At 38.4% G+C, this 22,058-nt stretch overlaps 1 protein-coding gene across 12 annotated transcripts in view; it reads right to left on the minus strand.

Moving 5' to 3' along the window:
* LOC134359827 (formin-binding protein 1) overlaps positions 1-22,058 on the minus strand; it is a 223,553-nt gene that overhangs the window by 153,711 nt on the left and 47,784 nt on the right. For all 12 annotated transcript variants that reach the window (XM_063073538.1, XM_063073537.1, XM_063073547.1 and 9 more), the window contains exons 2-4: positions 13,681-13,796; positions 1,946-2,002; positions 37-184 (exon numbers count right to left, since the gene is read on the minus strand). In XM_063073538.1, the coding sequence (XP_062929608.1) occupies positions 37-184; positions 1,946-2,002; positions 13,681-13,796 (321 nt within the window). The remainder of the gene's footprint in view (positions 1-36; positions 185-1,945; positions 2,003-13,680; positions 13,797-22,058) is intronic.

The following is a 22,058-nucleotide window of genomic DNA, read 5'->3' on the forward strand; positions in this document are numbered from 1 at the left end:
CCCACATAAATTGTCAATAATTGTAAAATTATTTACCATTTTCCTCTCTTGCTTGAGCTCCTGGATATAGCGTGCCAGCTCTGCAAATATTAGTCCGCTCATGTTCTCAGCAATAACTTCATGCTGGCCTGCATAATCATTCATTTCATTCAGAAGAGTCTGAAATGCTCGGCAGGATGTGAATCTGAAATATATTTAGTTATATTTTAGTTGTTCTCTCTAAATAAATTTATTCCTAATCTTTTAAATCTTGAAACCCAGGATTAGGATAAGGAAAACCTTACAGTAAAGGTAGTTCAAAATTTATCACAAGTTTGTGATTGAACACACTAGGCTTCCAAATATCCTAAAATTACGTTATGAATAACTGGCTGGTGGTGTGGTGGTGTGGTGGTGTAGTGGCATCAGTGCTGGACTTCGGAGCAAAGGCTCTCGAGTTCAAATCCAGCCAGCTCCCTTGCACGCTTTCCATCCGTGCTGGGTTGAGCATCGAGCTAGCAACTCGGCCTCGTAAAAATAAGAAAGCCTGCTAAAAGCTGTCACGACGGCGTCCCGATGACTCCACTTGGAGTTAAGGGCTTTCCTCTTCTTCTTCATGCTATGAATAGTTATGAATATTGCACAATTTTAGCAATTCATATCATCAGGCAACATTTCATTCAATACTGGAATTGAAGCAAAACTTAAGCTGAACATGCTTAACAACTGAACATCAATTTACAGTGCTGCCCATGTTGTACATCACTCAATTAACTATGCCATATTATCATCAACTTCATTCAACAAAACAAAAATAAAAAGTATTGTTTTTACAAAAAGAGAAATAAAGGATCTCCCTAATATTAGGCATATCAGCAGCTTCTCAGAAGAAAGCTGCAATTTTGAAACATAGACACTGATGTCAATTTAATGGAATAAGCTATGCTCTAATACTTTTAAATTGCCTTTAATGGTTTTCTTTGTTTTCTCCGTACTTTTCCCTAAAACGTTTGAAAAATTATTAACCCCAGCCTTCATTACGATTTAACAGGAATGTTAGCTGTCAGCGAGACTTGACTGATCAAGTTTGAAACAGTATTGTTAGTTATTGAACATCTAATCCACTCACTAGGTTTAATATTATGCTGTTAATTGTTTGCAGCTCAGATCCATCATAACTGGAATTCAAAACCAAAAGTAGGCCTCTGACAAAGAGGTAGAAAAGGGATCAAAAGTAAATCCATATTCTCCCTACCTTAGATACAGGGGAACAAAGCCTTATCATCAAAGTAATTCTTAAAGTTTAATTCTTCCTCCAGTTGAGAACTGACATAACTGTGTTTCCATGAATGATTGAGGCTCATGATTAAAATTGCTTTTCACTGCCAAAGTATTAGCAGGCCAACATTCACTTAGCTACCTTTTCTGAGACATACTTTCTTAGCAATGTTTCTTTCTGTGCACTGGGGCAAACACAAATATTTCCTGCAGAACAGTCCTACACACAAATCAACAAATGCAACTTCCAGTAAAAGCCAGGACCAATAGCTCCAGGACAGCTTCTTCCAGCAGGCCATCAGACTGACTAACTCACACTGATTTGAGTGTATTTCTACGTTACATTGATTGTTCTATTTATTATAAGTTATTCCAAGTTACTATGACTGCACATTTAGACAGAGACGTAACATAAAGATTTTACGTTGTGGGCATGCTATGTTGGTGCTGGAAGCGTGGTAATACTTGCGGGCTACCCCAAGCATTGGATTGTGTTGATGCAAAATGCCACATTCCACTATACGTTTAGATATTTAACTGTACGTGATACATATAAAGCAGATCTAATCTTAACAGCTTGCAAATCCTTGAGGAACCAAGGATAACACAAGATGTATCTGGATGCTTTTACTGCATCTAAAGTTGTGTTTGATTGTACTGATATTGGGGATTTGAAAGAAGCACTCACTTTTGTTCCTCCTCTTCTCTGGAATTCTTTTTTGGCTGATATTTCTTTGAAAGGTTCCTGAAAAAAAATAAAAATGAGGAACTTCAGCTCAAAACAAGATTTGTTAACGTCAATAATATCTGGCAGGCAGACCAAAGGAATTGGAAAACAACTTCATAAAATATCTAATTATTGGCTACATAACCTTTATTTCCTCTAATTAGCTATACATTTTAGTTCTCAAGTGCACCCACAATATTGCTCAAAACTTTATTTTTGAATTTCTAGAAAAAGGAATCACTGGTGAATCATGGTCATATTGATGAGAGTTGATAATGACCTTTGGAAAGTAGGGAGCTTGAGAAAGCATTCCATAAAAATTGAGTCATCTAGTGCTTTTTTTAAATAGTACTTCAACAAAGTTCAGTAACCTTTGATATTAAGGTCCTTGTGTGAAAGGATAAACACGACAGAAAACTATCCATTTTAACATGACTAAATTTTATCCATTCCTGAGAGCAAACTACAGAGTTAAAACAAAATTGCCCTGATTTTGCTAGTCACTAAGTTAACTAAAGTTAAACTATTCTGTTCTTGTTTAAGAATTTTATCCACTGGAAAATGAATGCTGGGTTTTGCGGATAGCACTGCCATTAATGTAGCCACAATTAAAATTTGCATTCCTATTAGGGGGCCATAACATAGGTATCAGTTGAAAGGGTAATTAGATGTTGAGATTATTGTAACATTGATGAATCCAGGATCCAGAGGGTGAAGTACACTCTGCTTCTCCAACCTGGCTGCATCTGTCCATTATCGTTCACCCATCCCTATTCACCAATCAGTCTCAGGCCATTCCTCTCTCCCCTCTTCTGGCCATCTTCCTTCTCCACATTCAGTCCCAAGTCAGGGATTCCACAGGAAATGTCAACACTTCCTTCCCCCTCTCCCCATCCCACAGATGCTCCTCCACCCACTGATTTCCTCCAGCAGATTGTTTGTTGCTCCAGATTCAACCATCTGCACTTTCAACTGTGTCTCACATTTATTTTGAACTTCAGTAAAATAGAGTGGTCTATCCAGCTGACAGTAAGTTTGGAGGAAAAGTAGACAGGAACAAGAAACAGCATTGGAACATACAAGAGAATGGGCAGTATTATAGCAAAATGGATTTAATGCAGAAACCCAAGAAAAAAGATTACTAGATTATCTTCTTATTCTGAAAAACCAGAATCAAAGGACGAGCAATTTAGAGAGATTGGGTAAATAAACAATATTTGCCTATCTGGAAAACACCTTGGAAGGCATTTCATCATGAATATATTAAATATTAAATTAACTGAGACATGAATTATTATGGCATTCAATCTTTGAATACAGGAAATTAAGGAATGATGTAATTTGAAGATATTTATAAGGCAGATGGATTAATCATTACTTCACAATAGGAAAACTATTAAAAGCATAAGAGAACAATTTAGAACAAGAACCAAGAACCCTGTTTCCTACAAAAAAGTAAGCAACCGAGATTTTCTCGAGTAAATGCCTGTGGATACTCAAACAACTGAGAAACATTTTTTTTAATTAGGTAGAGGTATCAAGGGTTAAGAAGGCAAGGCAGATTAGAATAATTGAATGAAACACAGTGGAGCGACAAACTTGTCCAACATTATTGGCATAGAATTGAATGTAGAAAGTAATGCCGAAAACAATGTACATTAAGTAACACAAGAATGAACAGAAGTACCCCAAGGTAATAGGACAATCACTGGTTTGGTGTCTTACAAAACCCAGATTTTTGGTCTCATAAAGAAACTATTTTCCTTAATTAATTTAAATATCAGTAAGACTTATTTAATTAGAAAGTAATTTCAATGATACTGTCATTGATATAACGTGCCCATGCTGTACACAAAGCACACATTTTCTACAGAATCCTTCCACCTACATTAACATGAGAACAGAGCTTGCAAACCAAACACATTACGAATTCAGTAAACATGATAACGTATGTCAAGTTTAATTTATTAAATAGTAATTAAATTTGAGTTACTAAAAAATCATAACTTTAATTTTTCCATTCTAATTAAAGCATAGTCTTCCGTACCCCAGGTTAACTAGCTTTAAATTAAATTACTTGTCTTGAATAATGAATAAATTCCCCAGTCATGAGTGCATTCCACACAGGGAAGACAAACCCATTAATAAAGAAATAAAAATTAACCTAAATTTTATTTCATGTCTTTCACAAGTCATTAATAGACAAAAAAATCAGTGATCCAGTTTTAAAGATAAATTCTCATTAAGGCAACAACTTAAATTTATTTTGAGGGTAGATATTTCAAAAGTTCAAAGTAAATTTATTATCAAAGTACATTTATATCACCATATACAACCCTGAGATTCATTTTCTTGTGGGCAATCACAGTAATTCCAAGAAACACAATCGAATCAATGAAAGACCACGCCCAACAGGATGGACAAACAACCAATGTGCAAAAGACATTTGTGGAAGAGAGCAAAAAGGATAAAGGAGTGGAGTGGGGATGACTGGAGAGAGGATCAAAACTTTCGGATCGGTGCTTGGAAGCAATGTCTAACTGTAAAGAGTAAAAGAGAACATACCAACCTGAAAAAAACAATTCTTTGGAATCACCGGCAGTGACCAAGGTTAGGAATTATTTTACCCATATCAACAGGCTCAATTATCTAGTTAGGAATATGCCAGTGAAACAAAAGAAGCCATATATAGACTTCATAAAATCATGAGAGGCATAGCTAAGGTGGATACTCAGTCTTTTTTCCCCAAATGGGAAGTCTAAAACCACTGGACATAATAAGATAAGGAGGAAAAAAATTGGAGTGGTAAGTTTTCCCACACAGAGGATGATGGGTATACTGAACAAGCTGCCAGAGGAAGTGTTAGAGGTGGGTTGTAATCACACATTTTCACCTCGTTCACCTTGGATGAGTTGGGACAACAGGCTTGCTCCCCTGCTGTAGAACTCCATGCCAGTGTTCAAAGTCGTCAGTGTATGCAGACGTTGAATACACAGCAAAATTCTGCATAAGTCACATTAAGCACCATACCGTTTACAATGGTTGGATATATTCAGCTATCTCCTCCATAGGCTAGGGCATTATGAGAGTAGAGGTGCCAGCAGCAACCTACAGTCTTCTGTTCTAACCTAATCAAGGCTACCAAGTGTAAGCAAATCCAGTCTATATAGATAATCCAACAATTTGAGACTTTTTATATCTCCCCCAAGAAAGATGCCTATTTAAGATCTCTTTGGCTCATGTTTGGACTGCAATGAGGTTCAGAGTTGAGTGGCAAGGGTGAGACCCAAACTAGGCTTGAGTGAGGGATGATCATTGAGTGTTCGCAACGTCAGTCACCTTCCATCTCTTTGCCGAAGAGCAGACCAAATGGTCATAATTAGATGGATTGTATTTATCTTACTCTTTATATACTTTATTCTAAATTCACTAATTAAGAGGGACATTTAAGCATAAAAGTATCTTAGAAATAAGAAGAGGATATGACTTGATGTCAGTTACTGGGAATTATATTTATTTATTAGTGTTCTATGGATTTAGTGCCTAGACTCAAAAGTTCAAGGTAAATTTATTATCAAAGTACAAGTGTGTCACCATGTACAACCATGAGATTCATTTTCTTGTGGGCATACTCAATAAATCCAGTAACCATAGACCAACATAGTTGCTTTGGAATAACATAAGTATCAATTGCTAGTATTTTACATTTGCTCTCATTGTTTTCAGCAACATGCAGTTTGTACCAGCCTGTATAAATTTCAATTTCCTCTTATGAGGGTTTGACTGGTAATATTTGAAACCAGGTCCTTTCCTCTCAGTACCGCTACTGACTCTATGATAAGCATTCTACATAGCATTCTGCATCAGATTTTTTTTTCCCCATTGGAAATAGGAGCTCCTAGTTATATTATTTTTCCTACCAATGACATAGGTAGGAAAAGGGAAGAGGTCCTGAAAAAAGACTACAGGGAGTTAGGACGGAAGTTGAGAAGCAGGACCGCAAAGGTAGTAATCTCAGGATTACTGCCTGTGTCACGTGACAGTGAGAATAGGAAGAGAATGAGGTGGAGGATAAATATGTGGCTGAGGGATTGGAGCAGGAGGCAGGGATTCAGATTTCTGGATCATTGGGACCTCTTTTGAGGCAGGTGTGACCTGTACAAAAAGGATGGGTTGCACTTGAATCCCAGGGGGACCAATATCCTAGCAGGGAGGTTTGCTAAGGCTACTGGGGAGAGTTTAAACTAGAATTGTTGTGGGGTGGGAACCGATCTGAAGAGACTGGGGAAGAGGAGATTGCCTCCCAAATAGAGGAAGCTGGTAGACAGTGCGAGAGGGAGGATAGGCAGGTGATAGAGAAGGGACATGCTCAGACCGAAGGTTTCAGATGTGTCTATTTTAACACATGGAGTGTTGTGAACAAAGCAGATGAGTCTAGAGCGTGGATCCGTACTTGCAGATACAATGTGGTGGCCATTACAGAGACTTGGATGGCTCAGGGACAGGAATGGTTACTTCAAGTGCCAGGTTTTAGATGTTTCAGAAAGGACAGGGAGGGAGGCAAAAGAGCTGGGTGTGTGGCACTGTTGATCAGAGATAGTGCCACGGCTGCAGAAAAGGTGGATACCATGGAGCGATTGTCTACGGAGTCTCTGTGGGTGGAGGTTGGGAACAAGAAGGGGTCAATAATTTTACTGAGTGTTTTTTATAGGCCACCCAATAGTAACAGGGATATCGAGGAGCAGATAGGGAAACAGATCCTGGAAAGCTGTAATAATAACAGAGTTGTCATGATGGGAGATTTTAATTTCCCTAATATTGATTGGCATCTCCCTAGTGCAAGGGGTTTAGATGGGGCGGAGTTTGATAGGTGTGTTCAGGAAGGTTTCTTGACACAATATGTAGATAAGCCTACAAGAGGAGAGCTGTACTTGATTTGGTACTGGGAAATGAACCTGGTCAGGCGTCCGATCTCTCAGTGGGAGAGCATTTTGGAGATAGTGATCATAATTCAATCTCCTTTACAATAGCACTGGAGAGAGATAGGAACAGACAAGTTAGAAAAGTGTTTAATTGGAGTAAGGGGAATTATGAGGCTATCAGGCAGGAAACTGGAGGCTGAAATTGGAAACAGATGTTCTCAGGGAAAAGTACGGAAGAAATGTGTCAAATATTCAGAGGATATTTGTGTGGAGTTCTGCATAGGTACATTCCAATGAGACAGGGAAGTTATGGTAGGGTACAGGAACTGTGGTGTACAAAGGCTGCAATAAATCTAGTCAAGAAGAAAAGAAAAGCTTACGAAAGTTTCAGAGAGCTAGGTAATGTTAGAGATCTAGAAGATTATAAGGCGAATAGGAAGGAGCTTAAGAAGGAAATTAGGAGAGCCAGAAGGGGCCATGAGAAGGCCTTGGCGGGCAAGATTAAGGAAAACCCCAATGCGTTCTACAAGTATGTGAAGAGCAAGAAGATAAGATGTGAAAGAATAGGACCTATCAAGTGTGACGGTGGGAAAGTGTGTATGGAACCGGAGGAAACAGCAGAGGTACATAATAGCCATATAACCATATAACAATTACAGCATGGAAACAGGCCACCTCGGCCCTTCTAGACCGTGCCGAACTCTTACTCTCACCTAGTCCCACTGACCTGCACTCAACCCATAAGCCTCCATTCCTTTCCTGTCCATATAGCTGTCCAATTTAACTTTAAACAACAACATCGAACCTGCCTCAACCACTTCTGCTGGAAGCTCATTCCACACAGCTACCATTCTCTGAGTAAAGAAGTTCCCCCTCATGTTACCCCTAAACTTTCACCCTTTAACTCTCAACTTATGTCCTCTCGTTTGAATCTCCCCCACTCTCAATGGAAAAAGCCTATCCACGTCAACTCTATCTATCCCCCTCATAATTTTAAATACCTCTATCAAGTCCCCCCTCAACCTTCTACGTTCCAAAGAATAAAGACCCAACTTGTTCAACCTTTCTCTGTAACTTAGGTGATGAAACCCAGGTAACATTCCAGTAAATCTTCTCTGTACTCTCTCTATTTTGTTGACATTTTTCCTATAATTTGGTGACCAAAACTGTACACAATACTCCAAATTTGGCCTCACCAATGCCTTGTACAATTTCAACGTTACATCCCAACTCCTATACTCAATGCTCTGATAAATAAAGGCCAGCATACCAAAAGCTTTCTTCACCACCCTATCCACATGAGCCAGAGGGGGGCATGAAAAGGCCTTGGCGGGCAGGGTTAAGGAAATTCCCAAGGCATTCGACAAGTATGTGCAGAGCAAGTGGATAAGACGTGAAAGAATAGGACCTATCAAGTGTGACAGTGGTAAAGTGTGTATGGAACCGGAGGAAATAGCAGAGGTACTTAATAAATACTTTACTTCAGTATTCACTATGGAAAAGGATTTGGTGATTGTAGTGATGACTTGTAGCAGACTGAAATGCTTGAGCGTGTAGATATTAAGAAAGAGGATGTTCTGCAGCTTTTGGAAAACATGAAGTTGGATAAGTCGCCGGGACCAGATGAGATGTACCCCAGACTACTGTAGGAGGCGAGGGAGGAGATTGCTGAGCCTCTGGCAATGATCTTTGCATCATCAATGGGGACGGGAGAGGTTCCAGAGGATTGGATGGTTGCAGGTGTTGTTCCTTTATTCAAGAGAAGGAGTAGAGATAGCCCAGGAAATTATAGACCAGTGAGTCTTACCTCAGTGGTTGGTAAGTTGATGGAGAAGATCCTGAGAGGCAGGATTTATGAACATTTGGAGAGGTATAATATGATTAGGCGTAGTCAGCATAGCTTTGTCAAGGGCAGGTCGTGTCTTATGAGCCTGATTGAATTTTTTGAGGATGTGACTAAACACATTGATGAAGGAAAGAGCGGTAGATGTAGCATATATGGATTTCAGCAAGGCATTTGATAAGGTACCCCATGCAAGGCTTATTGAGAAAGTAAGGAGGCATGGGATCCATGGGGACATTGCTTTGTGGATCTAGAACTGGCTTGCCCACAGAAGGCAAAAAGTGGTTGTAGATGGGTCATATTCTGCATGGAGGTTGGTCACCAGTGGAATACCTCTGGGACCCTTACTCTTCGTGATTTTTATAAATGACCTGGATGAGGAAGTGGAGGGATGGGTTAGTAAGTTTGCTGATGCCACAAAGGTTGGAGGTGTTGTGGATAGTGTGGAGGGCTGTCAGAGGTTACAGAGGGACATTGATAGGATGCAAAACTGGGCTGAGAAGTGGCAGATGGAGTTCAACCCAGATAACTGTGAAGTGGTTCATTTTGGTAGGTCAAATATGATGGCAGAATATAGTATTAATGGAGGATCAGAGGGATCTTGGGGTCCGAGTCCATAGGACGCTCAAGGCAGCTGTGCAGGTTGATTCTGTGGTTAAGAAGGTGCATTGGCCTTCATCAATCGTGGAATTGAACTTAGGAGCCGAGAGGTAATGTTGCAGCTATATAGGACCCTGGTCAGACCACACTTGGAGTACTGTGATCAGTTCTGGTCACCTCACTACAGGAAGGGTGTGAAAGCCATAGAAAAGGTGCAGAGGAGATTTACAAGGATGTTGCCTGGACTGGGGAGCATGCCTTATGAGAATAGGTTGAGTGAACTCGGCCTTTTCTCCTTGGAGCGACGAAGGATGAGAGGTGACCTGATAGAGGCGTATTAGATGATGAGAGGCATTGATCATGTGGATAGTCAGAGGCTTTTTCCCAGGGCTGAAATGGTTGCCACAAGAGGACACAGGTTTAAGGTGCTGGGGAGTAGGTACAGGGGAGATGTCGGAGTAAGTTTTTTACTCAGAGAGTGGTGAGTACGTGGAATGGGCTGCCGGCAACGGTGGTGGAGGCGGATATGATAGGGTACTTTAAGAGACTTTTAGATAGGTACATGGAGCTTAGGAAAATAGACGGCTATAGGTAAGCTTAGTAATTTCTTAGGTAGGGACATGTTCGGTAGAACTCTGTGGGCCTAAGGGCCTGTATTGTGCTGTAGGTTTTCTATATTTCTATTATACTGTAATATTATGCCAGATTCATTGCTGTGTACACTGGAATTGGCAAGTGGGCAGGTTGAAACTGGCTTATATAGGGTAAAAGCGGCTGCCTTAAATTGAGGAGGCAGAATGCTGATATGAACCTGGAAGGCTACTGAAACAAAGCCCTCATCAAAAGCTGGGGAGGTGATTAAATTAGAATATCTCTGAAAGTGACTTAGGGTCACTGACTGTATATGTGACCTGCAAAATGAAGCAGGAAGGTAGAATGGTCACTGTAACCTTTAGAAACGACATTGTTGGGTTTCATCATTGAATCACTGAATCTCCAGAGATCAGAGCATTTAAGCTTTCTTTAAAAAAATAACAAACAAATTGGTGTAAAACAGAATTACTATTCTATTGATTTGATATGACAGACTACAATGACAAGGGAAGTTAAATATCAAATGGACTAGATCTTAAATAATCTATAGAACACCACTGATAACGTCAAAGTACAAAATAAACAGGAAACTCAATGGGCTGAAATGCCTGATTCTGCTCCTATGTCTTAAATTTATATATATCTAAAAATATTCTAGGCACATTCATGCACAATATTAAATTATTAAATTAAGTACATGCATTGATCAAAGATCAATAAGACCACAATTTCTATGTACATACTGCATTTTATACCGGCAAATGTCCCTAATTGCTACATACCAGAAACCAACCCAAAAGTGACATTGAGTCAAAGATAATAAACTGACAAAATGCTTCAAATATACAAATATTATGAGAGTTCTGAAAAAGGAGAAGAAAGATAAAGAGGCAGAAGTGCCTAAATTTAGGATCAGCATACTGCATTTAATTACATGGGTACTAATGGAGAGTGTGTCTGCACAAAAGATAAATTCAACAAATGGATAATTACTCAAATTTTGTTTCTGCGGAACTGGGGACACTTCTAGAAACAGAATAAGAACAAAGATCATGAAGAGTAACACCAGAATACGGTACTTATTTAGAAGTATATATTCTCAGGCAGAAAAGCTTCTGCAGTTTTCATAATGACTCTGAAAGCCAGAGGCTGATGTAAACAGATCATTCAAATCTGTCATTGACTTAGTCCAAAGAATTAGTGATTAGCAATGTGTAAAATTATAACTTTGTTAAATTAACAAAAGTTAGCAAAAAACTGTTTCTCTGAGGGATGGAAAGCTGTGGAATGCAGTCCAACAGTCAGTAAACGTAATGCAGAATTATTATTTGTATGGTGGTATGGTAGCTTGTAAAGTGGTTGTGGAAATGTAGCATAAGGAATACAGGAAGAGTTGCATGTTGTTAGAATACTTGACAGTATACGAAAAAGAACATAGAAAACCTACAGCACAATACAGGCCCTACAGCCCACAGAGTTGTGCCGAACATGTCCCTACCTTATAAATTACTAGGCTTACCTATAGCCCTCTATTTTACTAAGCTCCATGTACCTATCTAAAAGTCTCTTAAAAGACCCTATCGTATTCTCCTCCACCACCGTTGCCGACAGCACGCGCTCACCACTCTCTGAGTGAAAAAGCAATGTCCCCTTGGACCCCATGCCTTCTTACTTTCTCAATAAGTCTTGCATGGGGTACCTTATCAAATGCCTTGCTGAAATCCATATATACTACATCTACCACTCTTCCTTCATCAATGTGTTTAGTCACATCTTCAAAAAATTCAACCAGGCTCATAAGGCACGACCTGCCCTTGACAAAGCCATGCTGACTATTCCTAATCATATTATACCTCTCCAAATGTTCATAAATCCTGCCTCTCAGGATCTTCTCTATCAACCTACCAACCACTAAGGTAAGACTCACTGGTCTATAATTATCTGGGCTATCTCTACTCCCTTTCTTGAATAAAGGAACAACATCCGCAACCAACCAATCCTCGGGAACCTCTCCCGTCCCCATTGATGATGCAAAGATCATCGCCAGAGGCTCAGCAATCTCCTCCCTCGCCTCCCACAGTAGCCTGGGGTACATCTCATCCAGTCCTGGCGACTTACCCAACTTGATGCTTTCCAAAAGCTCCAGCACATCTTCTTTCTTAATATCTACATGTTCAAGTTCTTCAGTCTGCTGCAAGTCATCACTACAATCACCAAGATCCTTTTCCGTAGTGAATACTGAAGTAAAGTATTCATTAAGTACCTCTGCTATTTCCTCCGGTTCCATACACACTTCCCCACTGTCACACTTGATAGGTCCTATTCTTTCACATCTTATCCTCTTGCTCTTCACATACTTGTAGAATGCCTTGGGGTTTTCCTTAATCTTGCCCGCCAAGGCTGTACCCTACCATAACTTCCCTGTCTCATTGGAACGTACCTATGCAGAACTCCACACAAATATCCCCTGAGTATTTGACACATTTCTTCCGTACTTTTCCCTGAGAACATCTGTTTCCAATTTCAGCCTCCAATTTCCTGCCTGATAGCCTCATAATTCCCCTTACTCCAATTAAATGCTTTTCTAACTTGTCTGTTCCCATCTCTCTCCAATGCTAAAGTAAAGGAGACAGAATTATGATCACTATCTCTAAAATGCTCTCCCACTGAGAAATCTGACACCTGACCAGGTTCATTTCCCAATACCAAATCAAGTGCAGCCTCTCCTCTTGTAGGCTTATCTATATATTGTGTCAAGAAACCGTCCTGAACACACCTAACAAACTCCACCCCATCTAAACCCCTTGCACTAGGGAGATGCCAATTGATATTTAGGAAATTAAAATCTCCCATCATGACAACTCTGTTACTATTACATCTTTCCAGGATCTGTTTCCCTATCTGCTCCTCGATATCCCTGTTACTATTGGGCGGCCTATAAAAAACACCCAGTAAAATTATTGACCCCTTCTTGTTCCTAACCTCCACCCACAGAGACTTCATAGACAATCCCTCCATGGCATCCACCTTTTCTGAGCCGTGACACTATCCCTGATCAACAATGCCACACACCCACCTCTTTTGCCTCCCTCCCTGTCCTTTCTGAAACATCTAAAACCCGGCACTTGAAGTAACCATTCCTGCCCCTGAACCATCTAAGTCTCTGTAATGGCCACCACATCATATATCCAAGTACTGATGCACGCTCTCTCATCCGCTTTGTTCACAACACTCCTTGCATTAAAATAGACACAACTCAAACCTTCGGTCTGAAGGATGAAGTATGGAGGATAGTTAAGTTCCAACTATTTTTTCTACAAGCTTACAACTTGCAGCACTGTCCAATAAAAAAAAACACTGAGTAACCAGAGTTGAGGCTAGAGGGATTTTTTTTTAACCATACCTGTATATATTAATTTTAAGCAGAAGACTACAATGCAATCAAGCAATGTAGGTGAATTTACTTATCATCAGCCACCATTCAGAAATGGAAAAATATAAAGCACTCAATGATTTTTTTTGTTCTTGTTTTACACAAGGCACGTGGTGAACACTGAAACATGTACTGAATGATGATTTTGTGTGTTATTCATGTTATCATATCATTCACTAATCAGGCAAGTGATCAGTCTCCACAACATTCCTAATAGGCAGATATATTACACATTTCTGATGCATAACATTCTGTATTTAAAGCATAAAAGCTGGAAGCATTTGTTACTAATTGTAGTACTCACCTAAGCTGCTTTGCATAGTTGATCTCAATGTCTGTTCTGTCCTTCACAAACTTGTTGTACCTCTCTACAAATTCAATCCCCCATTGCATATGTTTATCCAAGTTGTCAAACTGATCCTATAGGGAGCAAAGTAAAGTTGGAATCATTATTCAGTTGCTTAGATTCACATGCTTTTCCCCACACATTTTCAATTACAGTTCTCAACCAGATATGGCTATATCTGGTAATGCCTGATTTTTAGTTTTATTTACATATAGAAAACAATTATTTATTTCTCATGAGTAAATAGATCCCATGAAACGGAAAAGTGACACTCCCTCATTTGCTTGGGAACATAAATATTCTCATAATTGCACATTACATTCCAATGCAGTACTGGAATATCCAATGCAAAAGAACTTCCATACTCCTAGATGAAGGCCTTTGGCTCTAATTCAAAATTGTTGCTTCATTTAGTAACCGAGTTCCTTCTTTATTTAAACCACATTGCAATCAAGCCAAGGATCTGGCAACTATCCAAGTGAAGTTGGAATACTCATTTATCCACATGCATTTTTGATCTAACAAAAGGTTAGAATTTTCATTTTTAAAAGACCGCAATGTCCCTACACTTTTATTTGACATAAAATGGTGTGATATAGCACAAAGGCAATGTGCCTCTTATTTAAAAGTACTTAAGTGACCAAAAATATTTGCAGTACTCCAGCTGTGTTCTCACCAGTAGCTTGTATACTTGCAGCAAGACTTTCCTACTTTTATACTCCAAACTCTTTGAAATAAAGGTCAAACACCTGCTGCACTTGTTTGCTAACTTTCTAGTTTCAAGCACAAAAACCCCCATAACTTTTACTGCAGTCATGCCCCATATAAAAAAAACTTTGTTCTTCTCCCAAAATTAATAACTGCACTTTTGGCCACATTACAATTCATTTGTCAACTTTTTGCTCACTCACTTATCCTTTCAACATCTCTCTGCAAGATGTCTTTTCTTTGCAACTTGCCTTCTAACCTATTTTTGTTTCATCTGCAAATTTGACTACTCTACATTCACTTCCTTCCTCCAGGTCAGTAATACATATTGTTAGTAGTTGTGGGCTGATGGTATCCCAACTCCTACCTGTGTCTTCTTTTTGTTACTTACAGTATTTTTTAAACACTCTATTCATATATAACTGACTTTGCAACCATACAATACGCAAGTACCTATGGGAAATCTCTGCCAAACATTCATATTGTAAAGCATTTGAGAGTTCCTTGTGATATCACACGTGTATCTAATTATAAACAGTATAATGCATTAGAAAACTGCTGACTGAATAAAATTGATTAAATATGAGTGCATGCATGTACATAAGAGGCAAACCTCAATAACTTTAATCTTAAGCATGAAAGTGTTCAAGCATTCTTGCCCTAGTCAGCAGGTTGTAGATTTAAGTCCCAGTCACATGACCAGAGGACAAAATTCTTGACTACTTGTCCAGTGCGGGACTGAAGGAGTGTTGCACAATCAAAGTGGTCAAGATCTCATGAGTGAATTTCAAAAGGTGTGCAGTTATTCTCAGTATTGTGGGCAATACTTATGCTCAAACAACAAAAGACATTGCAGACAAATTATCTGGTTATTATCAAACCACTCTTTGTAGGAACCTGATGTATTTAAACTCTCTACCATATTCGCTATGTTATAACAATAATTACACATCACTTACTGTAGGGTGCCTGTTGGTGTCTTGAGGTTATTAAAGGCACTAAATAAATATCTTTCCTATTTCCTTATTATTAAATAATTTAGATTTGTATGTTAGACATAATTTTCAATGCATTAGCACAATAAATTGTTCATTAAAAGGTTTTAAAGAAGTACAAAAATACAAAATGATAATTATCTACTCAACATAGACCCGACAGAAGTAGATTACAGAGATGTGCCACAATTTACAGCATACACTTTTCTACAAATTAGTGTACCACATTACCTCTACATTGCTCCAACAGCTTCCCATCCTTGTATCAACCATTGATTGAGCTAGGCAAAAATCTTTATTCTTTCTTCAAACTAAAAACATGCCAAATGAAACCGTCATCTGCTTCACATGTGTACCTGTACCTGTTTAGGTTCCATAGAACCCAGTGGTATGATTCTACCTCACTTCAAGGCCAATTGGTATAAAAACTGCAGCAACAAGTGCCTAACCACATCCTCTGGTTTCAAGCACACTTCAAAGCACTCATCTCAGGCAGCAGGCTGAGCTACACTTCCTGGAGCAATCACCATTTAAAGTCAAAGTATAGCTCTAAACCAGAACGACCTTTTTTTTTCTTTTTGTTAGTTTTGGCTTTAAGAAAATGGTTTCAAGCTGCAATCAGGATGCTGGCTGACAAAGAGAAAGAGCACTGTACAATTTTCTTCAAATAAAAACTCTAAAACATTAGTTATGCAAACAGTACTCTAAGATTATAAAATGTGGAATTGGGAAATATGGATTACTAAGACACAAGTAAAATCCACAGGGAATAAAATGGACATTTATTATAGAGAAAGAAGCTATGTTAAATGGAAGTTGGTGGAATTCTGTGCAATGATGGCCTTACATGGTATGCTTTCACTCACCACAGACAACAAAAGAGAAAAGTGTGTTAAACAGATAAGGATTTAAAATTAAGGTCCACAGACTTACAGAAACGTCACATCGAACAACGTGTCCATTACATTGAGAACTAAATACACAAAATGATTCAGGAGGGATGGCTGAGGTCAGAGGAGACAATAGATCAAGAAGCATTATTCAAAACATTATTCTTAAAAGCTTAAATTAAGAGAAACAAAGAAAACTCAGTAAAACAAGAGTATACGCATAAAGAAACAGGAATATCTTCCAGAAGGGTTAAACTTGAAAGGGATTTAGCTCTCATTTGTACTTCTTGTAAAATTGATACTAAATTTGTTAAGGTTTTAATATCAATAATACAATCAAAAGTTGTCTATCTTTGGAAGTTGGAAATATCTGAAGAGACTTCAATATACAGTTGGAAGTTTGACAAAAACAAAGGTGAGCTTTTAAATTGACAATGCATAGCAATAACACACGGACATATCCCAGTCAGTATTTTAATAACATTGTACACTATTTTAATAAAAGCAAGCCACCAGAACTAAGGATAACTTGGATCTTCAAACATCTATCATAGACATGTGGGAGATGACTTCTTCCTGTCACCATTAGCTTAAATCTATAACATAGTTAAACTTACTTCAGACCTACAAGTTTTACCGGTACAAATTTACTCTACAGATCCATTTAAGTAACAATATGCATATCTAACCATTCCAATAAATACATGCAATGTATTTTTGAAATAATATTAATGTCAAACTGGAATGATCTTGTTGTACAAAGTTATTAAAGACAAATGTATGTACGGGTTATGGGCATTTATGAGATTCATGTACAAAGTGCAGTGGGTTTTTTGAAGGTTAAGAAAGGAAAGTATTTCCTTGATACAAAGTGGGAAATCTCTGCCTTCTTGAGGATGATGTGACCTGCTTTTCTTTTAAAAGAAAAAAATAAATTGATCTCTTACTTTAACCAGAGATCCCAAGTGACCTTGCTTAAGCAACACTGTTTAAATCTCAACCACTGGTCTGATCAGAGCCAAAGTTCCAGCCAAAATCACAAGAGAAGCCACTACCAGTGTGGTCATTCATCTACTAAGAGATTGGAGACAGGGTTGCAGCAGTTGGCAGATATTCAATAGCAACCTCTTTACTGACACACAGGCAAATTAACCATTTTTTATCATTAAGATTCAAGCAGAATTTATTTCTAAATGTCTTGGGCAGATACAGCCTACGTTACAAACTATTTACCTCTTCAATACTTGCATTAAACTTCCCAATGAGTTTGAAACAACAAAGAATAAAATAGAAGTACAGCAGCAGGAAAAGAAATTAACCAGCAAATAGCTTTTAACTAGTTAATAACCACATTACACAAAGCTAATAGTGAGCCCTTTACTTAAGTATTCATCACTGAATAATGCATGTAAAGAGAGGGAAGTGACTGGTCCAATTTGTTGATCTGGCATAAAACCAGCACTGTAAGCTTATTGATGTCTTTATCTGCCTGAATACTTGTAATTAAAGGTGAACGTCAAGTGCACAAGTGATATCCTGCATGCTTCATGTCTCATGCGTGCACTTGCACTAGAGAAATTTTGCAGCGCAAGAGATGGTCATAGCACCCAAAACAAGAATTATTGAAATGATGCATTCTTTTCTCAAAGTGATTATTGGGCACTATAGCCAGTCTAAAATAATCTAGTGGAAAGTTGTATATCATATCAGTGAAGATACAGAACAGTAAAAGAGACATTGAAGGTTTCACCTTTGGGTAATTTAGCAACGGGTGAATACTCACTGAGCAACACTTCTGAGAACATTGCAGATTTGCCTTTATAATTCAAAAAGATTCACAAAACTACTCAGCTGATTTATCAAGATTACTTCAATTGCTTGATTCACCTTCCATATTATTCATCAACCTTGCACTTTACAAAGTGAAACAATACACTAAATAAAACCCTTCTTAGAAAAAAGCTTATGCTTGTTTCTAAAATATTGTCTTTTTTAAAAATGCATTATTTAAAAGAAAAAGAAATAGTTAACTGACCTTTCCATGTTTGGCTGGTTGCAGATATTGCAAGCTCAGGGGTTATAGCCTCAGCAGCATTCAGAGCTCCACTGATTATAATTCATTCCATGCTAGCCGAACTCACAGGATGGAAAATTCCAGATATGTTCTCGCAAGAGCATAATCTTTCCGGTGGTCAGAGGAAATCGGGTGCTTAGCTGACATCCTCACATTAATTTTTGAAACTGACATTCATGCTCAATATCAAAGTAGCAAAACTGTTTTCAGTTTTCTTATCATGCCTTGGAGGTACTTTGATGGGGGGGCGGTGGTGGGACCTATCTCAGATTAACCACAGGGACCCCTTCTGCAACTCTTACAGTAAAATAGCTGCAAAAGAACTAAGTTATTGGTATTTATGAATGGTTTTGAATTATTGTCTGCATATAGTTCAATGCTCCTGAGCATTATTTTAAGATGATGTGAGATTTATGAACTATTGATGTCACAAACAAAAAAAAACTAAGATAACTTCCACTAATTTGCTGTGAAATTAAAACTAACTCGCTAAAGGTCAAAATAGTACTATGGTGCCATACTAACGTGGACCTTTCCACTGAGAGTAACATGTAGCCTGTAAGTTTCCAAGTTAAGTGGTTTGATGTTTTTACTTTCAACTTGTAAATGACAACAGTTTCTGAAAGCAGTAAACAGCAGGACCCAAAAAAATCAGATAACAATAGTGAAGCTATAGCACAGGATTACATGCATGTCCTATAGGAAGAAAATAAATACAAAATATACACTGAGGCTTTGGTTGTGTAGTTTTTCATTGCTTCTATTGTATTCTGTTGTTCTACTGTGGATGGCTGCAAGAAAATGAATCAAAGTTCACAGTTCTAAGTAAAGTTTATTATCAGAGTGCATACATGTCACCATATACAACGCTAAGACTCTTTTTCCTGCTGGCATACTCAGCAATCTATAGGAGAGTAACTCTAAACAGGATCAATGAAAGAGCAAGAGCATAGATGACAACAAACTGTATGAATGCAACTATAAATAAATAGCTATAAATAACAAGAGCATGAAATAACAAGATAAAGAATCTTTAAAGTAAGATCACTGGTTGTGGGAACATCTCAACAGATAAGTGCAGTTATCCTCTTTTGTTCAAGAGCCTGATTGCTGAGGGGTTGTAACTGTTCTTGAACCTGGTGGTGTGAGTCCTGAGGCTCTTATACCTTCTGCTTGATGGTAGCAGCAAAAAAACAGCATAGCCTGGGTGGTGGGGATCTTTGATGATTGATGCTGCTTTTCTACGACAGCGTTTCATGTAGATTTGCTCAATGGTTCGGAGGGCTTCACCTGTTAAGTACTGGGCTGAATCTCAAAGTAGTCAATAGTGACATAAACATAATTTGATAATAAATTTACTTTGAGCTAAGGAATCTACACCTAAAATATCAAATTGAAGCATACTCCACTGCCATATCCAGTCATGAAAGATAATGGACAAAAGGAGAAGGTAGGAACCCCACATACATCATTATTCTCAATCTCACATAGCATAGCATACAAAAGTGCAAAAGACAGGGCTTTCAGCCTGAAGTGCCAACTAGATAATCCACCACAGCCTCCCCCGAAGCTCCATCAGCAGACAAGGAAGTCTTCATTTAGTAGATAATTTTGTCACCATATCAAGAAATAACTCAACAAAAATAGACTGCTCAGTCCAATAACCTGCAGTTAGCCAGAAAAGCAGCATATGGTACTCAGTCCAAAAAAAGTGTGACTGTGTTTGTTAGGGAATGCAACAAGGCAATGATTATACAATAAATGGGAGAATATTGATAACTGTGGAGGAACTTTGGATTATATGTTCACAGATCCTTGAATGTAGTGAACTTGTTAAAAAATTAAAGATTGGTTCTTTTATTCAGTGAAATCACAGAAGAATTTGAAGGAAATTTATTATCAAGGTACATATATGTCATCATATACAACTCCGGGATGCATTTCCTTCCAGGCATACTCAGTAAATCCAATGAAAGACCACACCAACAGGGCAGACAACCAGTGTGCCAAAAAAAAACAACTAACTGTGCAAATACAAAAAGAAAGGGAAAAAAGAAATAATAATAATAAATAAGTAATAAATATAGAGAATATAAGATGAAGGGTCCTTGAAAGTGAGTCCATAGGTTTTGAGAACAATTCAGAGATAGGCCAAGTGAAGTTATCCCCTCTGATGCAGAAGCCTGATGGCTCACGGGCAATAACTGTCAGGACACCCCTCAAAATTTAGTCACCCATGAAGAATGGCACTTGTAAGAAAGGCTACTGTGATGCCAACAGTTGCTGAGTGAGCTGCTGAATTCAGTGGCAGCAATTGGAGATGAAGTTCATGGTTCCACAATCTCTAAGGCCTTGCACGAAGAGGTTATTTATGGAAGCGGTAAAGAAGCAGCCCTGGCTTTAAAAAAGAAGCATATCCTTGCCCGAAAAGATTTTGGAAAGCGTCACTTAGAAGATACTGAAAATTATGTAAGAAGGTCATGTGGTCAAATGTGATTAAAAAGGAAGTTTATGGCCTCAACACTAATTGGAATTTGTAGTATAAATCTAGTACTGTGCATCAGTCAGGTAACACCATCTCTATTGTAAAGTATGGTGGAGGTAGCATCACGCTATGGGGATACTTTTCAGCAGCAGGGACTGGAAATCTGGTCAGGATTAATGGAAAGGTGAATGCTACTAAGTACAGAGAGATCTTGGATAAAAACCTGTTAGCCTCTGCCACTAAGCTTAAACTGGGAAGTTCACCTTTTAGCAGGACAATGACCCAAAGCACATTGCCAGAGCAACCATGGAGAGGCTTCAAATGAAGGAAATTTTTGTCCTTGAGTGGGTCAGTCAGAGACCTGACTTTAACCTGATCAAGCATCTCTGGCAAGACCTCAAAGACTGCTGCCCATCACCACTCCCCAACTAACCTGGAACAGCCTGAGCAATTTTGCAAGGAGGAATGAGCAAAATTTGCTCCATCACATTGTTTATAGCTAATTGAGACTTGTCCAAAAGACTACTAACTGTAATTGCTACAAGATGTGGTTCAACTAAGTACAGAGTAAAAGGAGATGAATACTTTTGAACTGCTGACAATTCAGTTTTTGAATTTCTAGTTTTTCATGCTTTACAACTTTCCCTGTTTTTTGGGCTCTACTATGAAAAAAGGAGCATGTGACTAACAAATAAAAATTCTCAGTTAAATTAATCAAAATCCCTGGATGTAATACTCATTCATGTGAACAAAGAGTTGAGGGGGACATTGTGTTCAGTAGAAAGATTAAGATGCATACGCACAATAGTGATTTACTGATAAATATACACTTCATAAGCCAGACACAAAAACAGTGAATGCTTGAAAGACTCAAGTCAGGTAGCATAGTACGAAAGAAATAGAGTTGGTGTTTCAGCCAAGGACTCTTCATCAGAACTGGAAAAAAGTGTTGAGAAGTCTATGCTTTCAGTTGCAGAGAGGGGGAGATGGAGAGAACACATAAAAGTACATGATAGGATGTAGAACAAATATGTCAAGGTAACAACTACTGTGAAAACTAGTTGTTGGAAGTTCAAGTTCATCATCATTCAACCATACACGTGTATACTGTCAAATGAAACAACATTCCTCTGGACCAAGGTAAGAAGCTTCTTACTAGCTCTTCCTTCAGTTAGTCCTGACGA

Source organism: Mobula hypostoma, chromosome 21 (genome assembly GCF_963921235.1).
Source record: "Mobula hypostoma chromosome 21, sMobHyp1.1, whole genome shotgun sequence".
NCBI classification, from domain to species: domain Eukaryota; kingdom Metazoa; phylum Chordata; class Chondrichthyes; order Myliobatiformes; family Myliobatidae; genus Mobula; species Mobula hypostoma.